Here is a 7,506-nt window from a genome sequence, read left to right as displayed (position 1 = left end):
GGGGACAAAAACCCCATGAAAGTCTGGAATCCCTACTGAGTGGATATATTCCACAGGAAGGCCATTAGGAAAAGACAAGTGAGATGGTCACCATCATCACTAGAAAGATCAGTGGTAGCTAACCATCGTAGAGTAGGACATATGGTAGGAGAGACAATCATAAAGATGAGTTCACTGACAGCATCATGGATAATAATGAAAGCCAGGTGATGGCATTTTGTCCTCAGAAACTCGATGAGTGCAATTATTGTCATGAGCATCAAGGCCATACTGTCAGGAAGCCTGACCATAGGGGACCCTGAATATAGTAATCAAAACACAGCAACACCACCAGGGATAGGAAAGATGGGTAGACAACAAGAATTGTCTTCATGAAGCTGGAGAGGTGACTCAGATGTTAAGAGCACAGGCTGTTCTTGTAGAGGACCCAGGTTCGATTCCCAGCACCCACATGGTGGCTAACAACCAATCAAACTCCAGTTCAGTTTCAGGGAATCCAATGACCTTTTCTAACCTCTGTGAAACTGCATGACATGGGTACACTTACACGCATGCAGACAAAACACTCATACACATAATAATAATAATAATAATAATAATAATAATAATAATAATAGCAATGGTAAATCTAGGCTGAAAGCCTCCCTTTGCTTCTCCTCCAGGGGTCATTGCCAGAGCCATTGTGGGCGTCCTCCTGTTCTTCATCCTTGTGGGGCTGCTGATTTTCTTCCTGAGAAAGAGGTGAGACTCCTCAGGACTGTCTGCAGCTTGGGCTTGGGAACCTGGACAGGAAGGGTGAGAATTTCTAGATCGGGCCTGGAGCCCTGAGCCTAACATCCCAGTGTCCTTCCAGGAAAAGGAAGCCTCAGCAGAAGGAAGCTCCCAGAGACCTGGAGTTCAGGTGAGCAGAGGGGTGGGAGCATGGGAAGAATCGCCGTCAGGCAAGTCAGAGTGCATGCTGGTCACTGACAGGGCAGAGGGCAGAGCCAGTGGGTTCCCTCACGGAGGCTTCAGGAGGGAGTGTGCTCTCTGCACCAGCCACAGCTCTTTCATTGGTCTAGGCTGGCCTTGAACTCAGTATGTAGTCTAGACTGGTTTTGAACTCACTATGTTTTCTATACTGGCCTTAAACTCTTGGTGCTTCTCCTGTCTCAGTCTCCTGAGTGCTGGCATTACAAGTGTGTACCACCTTGTCAGGCCACTGACGGAGGCTTGGGTTGCCTGCACCTTTGGGTTACTGTGACCAGCGTTACTATGATTAAGGGTGTACAGGTGTCTCCTTGAGGCTTTCCTCCCAGGTCTCCTGTAGATAAACTCAGAAGTCTCATTGGTCCACAAAAATCACACTGTTTTATCCTGAAATCATAAGACTCAAGTTGGTTAAAGTCTTTTCTTCCCTTTGTCCCCACCACAGATTCCCAGGATATAGCCTCACCAAAGACTTTGCTGACCACGTCAAAAAAAAAAAAAAAAAAACCCAGAAGGACAGAAACTCAGGTGGGGGGAGAACAGAGGCAGCCAACTAGCTCCCAAGCCCAGCCCTGACAGTCTCCACTGACATCCTTCTGGATTAAGCAGAAACAGAAATATATACCTGCTTCTTTTTCTTTTAAAAGTTTTAAATATTATTTTTCTTTTATGTATATGAGTATTTTGCCTGCACATCTGTAAGTGCACCACGTGTGTGTAATGTCCATAGAAGCCAGAAAAGGGTTGAATCCCCTGAAACAGGAGTTACAGACTGTTGTTAGCTGCTATGTTAGTGCTGGGAACTGAACCTCAGGCCTCTGGAAGAGCAGCCAGTACTCTTAGCCTCTGAACCATCTCTTTGGCCCCAAAGTTTTGGGTGCTTGGGATTTTTGCTTGTTTGTTTAGACAGCGTGTATTTATACCAAGATTGTGAAGCTCATTCAGGCAAGTAGACGTAGACTTGGGGTGAGGTTCTCCACTCCAACGCTGAAAGCAAAGTATTGGCTTGGTGGCTGTGTGGAGCTTCTGGGCAGGATCATGCAGATCACAGATCCAGCCTGTCTCTGGGCCTGTAGGACTGTCCTTTCTATTTTTTAAAAAATATTTCATTATTTTTATTTTATGTATATGCGTGTATTGCCTGAATATAAGTAAGTGCACCCATGTCATGCAATGCCCATGAAGGACGGAAGAGGCTGTCAGATCCTCTGGAACTGGAGTTACAGACCGTTGTTAGCTGCCATGTGGGTGCTGGTATTCAAACTCTTCTATAAGAACAGCCAGTGTTCTTAAACACTGAGCCATCTCTCCAGCCTCTTCCATTTCTTTTAGAAAAATATCTTTTATGCTGGACATGATGGAGTATACCTTTAATCCCAGCACTTGGGAGGCAGAGGCAGGCGGCTCTCTGGGCGTTCAAGGCAAGCGTGCTGTACATAATGAGTTCCAAGTCAGCTGGGGCTCCAGGGAGACCCTGTCTCACGTAGCCCAGGTTGTCCCTGTGTAGCTACAGATGATTGTGTAACTTCTGGTTCTCTGGCCTTCACCTCCCCAGCACTCTGATGACAATGTTTCAGCACATGCAGTTTTGTGTGGTGCTGGAATCAAATCTAGGACTTAATGCATGCCCAGCAAGCACTTTGTCTACCGAGCCACATGCCCAGACCCACTTTGTTCTTATTTACTACTTTTATTTCATGTATATGAGTGTATTGCCTGCATATATGTAAGTGCAGCCATCTCCTACCATGCCCACAGAGTCAGAAGAGGAGTTTGGATCCCCTGGAATTTACATAACTCCCCTGGACAGTTAATGCCATGGAGGTGCTGGGAATTGAACCCGGGTCCTCTGTAAGAGCAGCTAGTGCTCTTAATCATTGAGCCATCTCTCCAGCCTCCACTGTGCTTATTTGTTTATTATTTATTATTTATTTGTTTATTTATTTATTTATTTAATGTGTGAGTATTTTACCTGCAAATATCTAAGTGCATCACATATGTGCAATGCCCACAGAGGTCAGAAGAGGGCATCAGATTTCTTAATACTGAAATTAAAGACAATTGTTATCTGCTATGTGGAGAATGTGAATTTAGTCACCTGCCCATGACATGCCTGCTCTCTCAAACCAGAGTCTCTGGAGCCCCAAGGAGTTCATTGCAGCACAGGGCCCCCTGCCCCACACTGTGAGTGACTTCTGGCATCTGGTATGGGAGGTCATGCTGACTAACTGCATGGAGTCTGGACTGGTAAGAGGAGAACTCTGTCCTAGTGATGACCCTGGAGAACTACCCCATGACCCTGCCGTACCTGGATACTGACCCAATGTAGACCCTTCCACACACCTCTCCATTTCTGCAGTCTGAGCCCAGCCATCTTCATCACACACCCATCCTTTCCACCCTCACAGTGTCCACTGGTCCATGTGTTTTGATCCATTTTCTATTGCTGCAAGTGAATGCCACAGGCCAGACACTTTATAAACAACAGAGGTTCCCGTAGATTATGCTTCTGGAGTTTGAGAAGGCTAGAGAGATGGCTCTGTGGATAAAGTGCTTTCCATGCAAGCGTGAGGACCAGAGTTTGGACCCCCAGAATCCACATAAATGCCAGGTGTGCATGGTGGCCCACCTGGAATTCCAGTGCTTGGCAGACAGAGACAGGGAATCTCAGACTGTATTAGTCATTTTTCTGTTGCTGCGATAGAAACACCATGACTAAGGGAACTTATAAAAGGAGGAGTCCATCATGGTGGGGAGGCATGGAAGCAGAGGTGGCTGGAGCGGAAGCTAAGCTCTCACATCTTTAAGCAGACACAGGAAGTAGAGTGATCAGAGATCCAGCAAGGCTTAAGAACTCTCTAAGCCCACCGCCAGTGTTTTCTCCCACATGGCCATGCCTTCTAAGACCTCCCAAAACAATACCACCAACTGGGGACAAAATGTCCAATACTTGGAGCCTATGGGGGACATTCTCATTCAAATCACCACACAGACCAAGCTGGCCAGCCAGACTAGACATGCTAGGCAAGCTGTGGGTTCAGTGAGAGACCGTGCCTCAATGGAGAAGGTGTAGAGTGACTCTGGATGACAGCCTCAGGCATACACACACACACATGCACACAGTGTGTGATACATTCATGTGAACATGCACACACACACGTGCAGTAACGGTGTCATGCTCTGTGTGCTGACCTCCCCTGTCCCCAGGTGAAGTGTGAGCACTACTGGCCTCTGGATGCTCAGCCCTGCACTCACAGGAAGCTGCGGGTGACGCTGCTGGCTGAGGAGGTGACAGAGGACTGGACAGTGAGGGATCTTCAGCTCTACCACGTGAGCCCCTCCCACCCCACCCAGAACTCCCCATCAAGTCTCCCTGTAGCTTGTGTTCCAGGGAATCACCCATCGGGCACAGAATCTTCTGGAGCCTCTACACCACCCTCCCCTCTTCCACCCTCGCCTTCTTTCAGATGGGGCAGCAGCAGACCCTCTTTGTACGTCAGTTCCACTACCTGGCCTGGCCAGATCATGGAGTTCCTTACTCCCCAGACCCCTTGCTGGCTTTCTGGAAGGTGGTTCGGCAGTGGTTGGATCAGACCGCAGGTGGAGGCCCGCCCATTGTTCACTGCAGGTGAGCACCACCCTGGAAGCCCGTCCTCTGGAGAGAACCCGCCTTAGGACTCAGAACTCAATAGGTGATTGTCCAGGAATTCATACAGGAGACAGAAAAGAAGGTGGTGAGCACAAAGATCAAGGGGGCTGTAAAGCAGACTGAGAAGACAGGTCTGGGGGCCTGTGAGATGGCTCAGTGCATGAAGGCGCTTGCTGCCAAGCCTGAGTACCCGAGTTCAACTTAGGTGATTGTCCAGGAATTCATACAGGAGACAGAAAAGAAGGTGGTGAGCACAAAGATCAAGGGGGCTGTAAAGCAGACTGAGAAGACAGGTCTGGGGGCCTGTGAGATGGCTCAGTGCATGAAGGCGCTTGCTGCCAAGCCTGAGTACCCGAGTTCAACTCCCAGCACACACAAGGCAGAAGGAGAGAACTGACTCCTGCAAATTATCCCCGACACACACACACACACACACACACACACACACACACACACACACACCACTCACACAAATTAATTAAATGTAATTTTTTAATGAAGAAAGATCTGGAGGTACATGCCTGTAATTCCAACACTTTCGAGGCTGAGACATGAGGATCATGAGTTTGAGGTCAGCCTGTGCTGAATACTGAGTTCTGGACCAGTCTGGGTCACATAGAAAGACCCATTCTGAAAGAAGGAAGGGAGAGAGGGCAGGGAAAGAAAGAAAACTAAAGATTAGCTTAGGAGTTCTTGTGTTTGAACCCTATTCTCCACCCATCACCTGAGACATATGACTCCTCCTCCCCAACTTCATTTTGCCATCTATAAAATGGGTATGTGAATAGATCTTATCTTTAGGCCTGGGAGGAGTGAAAAGATCAAACAAGGCACACAGAACACAACCAACAGAAGGAAAAATCCTAGGCAGTTACTGACTTGATCTTCTGTTCCCACCTAAACAGTATCTTGTTAAGCACCACAGTCTCTAGGTGTCCCCCAAACACAGCTCCATGAGCTAGGGCTCCAGACTTCCCTCCCCTTATACACACCTGACTCTTGTCTTGTCCCTGCCCAGTGCTGGTGTGGGCCGGACAGGCACCCTTATCGCGCTGGATGTCCTGCTCAGGCAGCTGGAGTGTGAGGGGCTGGTGGGGCCCTTGAGCTTTGTGAGGAAGATGAGAGAGAGCCGTCCTTTGATGGTGCAGACAGAGGTGAGGGGCTTTGGAGGGACATGGGTGTTGAGGGAGCCTGTAGGACCCTGTGGGAAGCACCCTCATCCTGTGTATCTTTCCCAGGCCCAGTACGTGTTCCTCCACCAGTGCATCCTGAGGTTTCTCCAGCAGTCAGCCCCAGCCACCACTCAGAAGGAGGCAACATACAAGAATATGGCAAACGTCATCTATGAGAATGCAGCCGCCATCCAGGCCCATGAGTTGGAGACCTAAGCTAAGCCTACATACAGCAATATTCAGGCTAGATCTGGATACTGTTGAGCCCAGATCTCTGGATCCCCCAAGAAAACAGGTTTGAGCTCCAGCCTCCCCAACCTTGTGTGACAAGGCCACTGTACTTCCAACACATGAGCCCTATGGGAGCTGGAGGACAGGGGTCCTAGGTGGATTTGTTGTTGACATAGGAGGCAGCTGTGGCCCAGGTGTGCAGGGTTTCAAGGAAACAGGCTGGAACCTAGATTCAGAGGAAGGAAGGAATCGGGGGTCTGGGATTCTGACATTTCGGGAAGAAGGACAGGCAGGAGCCTGCCCTGCGTTTACTTTAGAAACCAAACCAGTATGACTGAACAGTCATTACATTCTAAACTAATATTTTTGTTCTCAAAAGTAACCAATACATCAATCATGCCAAATATGATAAAGCTGGAATTTCTTGGAGTGGCTGAAAATAAACCATAATAAGAATTAGAGGGTTGGAGAGATGGTTCAGTGGTTAACAGCACTGGCTGCTCTTGCAGAAGACCCGGGATTGATTCCCAACACCAACATGGAGGCTAACAACCATATGTAACTCTAGTTCCAGGATGAATCTGATGTCGTCTTTTGACCTCTGCAGGCATTGTATGACACTGTTGCACTTGCATACATGCAGGCAATACACTCATACACATAAAATAATAATAATAATAAATAAAATATTTTAAGATTCTGGGCACAGTGGGGCTTGTTTATAATGGCATCCCTGGGGAGGCAGAGACAGGGGGATCCCTGGAGCTTGATGAGTAGTTAATCTAGACTGCTTGGTGTGTTCCAAACCAGTGAGAGACCCTTTCTCCAAAAATGGTGGATGGCACTTGAGGAAAGATATAGTTGTCCTCTGACGCCTACACACAGTTCACCTGTATACACACAAATACACACGGGGTTCATGAGCACACACAGAGAGACAGAGGAAAGACAGAGGGAGAGAGAGAGAGAGAGAGAGAGAGAGAGAGAGAGATTTGCATAGCTGAGTCTCTCAGGGAAGGCTGGGGGACCAGACCTCTGTGTTAGCTGGAGCTAGGGATGTGAGGGCTTGCCTCCTGGGATTGTTTTACAAGAAGCTGATTTCTGGGAGCAGATATGCTGGACGCTTGGACCCCTTGCATACACAGTATGGATGACTGACTTCTGGGATTCAGAGGGGATGCTCATGTGTCCTGGGACTGCATGTACTAGAATACAGTTCTTTGCATTATAAGAAATGTGTGTTGTGCGTATTTTGCGGGAGCCGGTGGTCAGTGTGGATGTCTGATGACTTAGCCCAGAAGGTAGAACATTCTCGGGTACTAAGATCAACATCTGTGGGCGCCATGGTGGTTCTCGGGTGGGGCGGGCCGAGGGGCGGAGCAGGGCGTTCCCTCTTCCCTGAGGCCGAACACACACACACACACACACACACACACACACACACACACACACACACACACACACACACACACACACACACACACA

At 48.4% G+C, this 7,506-nt stretch overlaps 1 protein-coding gene across 1 annotated transcript; it reads left to right on the top strand.

Annotated features, from left to right (window-relative positions):
• The first annotated feature begins 234 nt into the window (after positions 1–234).
• Positions 235–6,341, top strand: LOC108491477 (receptor-type tyrosine-protein phosphatase H-like). The gene is made up of 9 exons (XM_017801532.2): positions 235–307; positions 663–741; positions 854–901; positions 1,415–1,454; positions 3,100–3,216; positions 4,177–4,299; positions 4,437–4,597; positions 5,637–5,772; positions 5,857–6,341. Exons 1-9 carry the CDS (start codon positions 235–237, stop codon positions 6,004–6,006), a joined length of 927 nt encoding a protein of 308 aa, XP_017657021.1. The 3' UTR covers positions 6,007–6,341.
• The last annotated feature ends 1,165 nt before the right edge of the window (positions 6,342–7,506 follow it).

Source organism: Nannospalax galili, unplaced genomic scaffold, assembly GCF_000622305.1.
Source record: "Nannospalax galili isolate Female #2095 unplaced genomic scaffold, S.galili_v1.0 scaffold842, whole genome shotgun sequence".
Taxonomy (NCBI): Eukaryota; Metazoa; Chordata; class Mammalia; order Rodentia; family Spalacidae; genus Nannospalax; species Nannospalax galili.
This window is presented reverse-complemented; position numbering and strand designations above follow the sequence as displayed.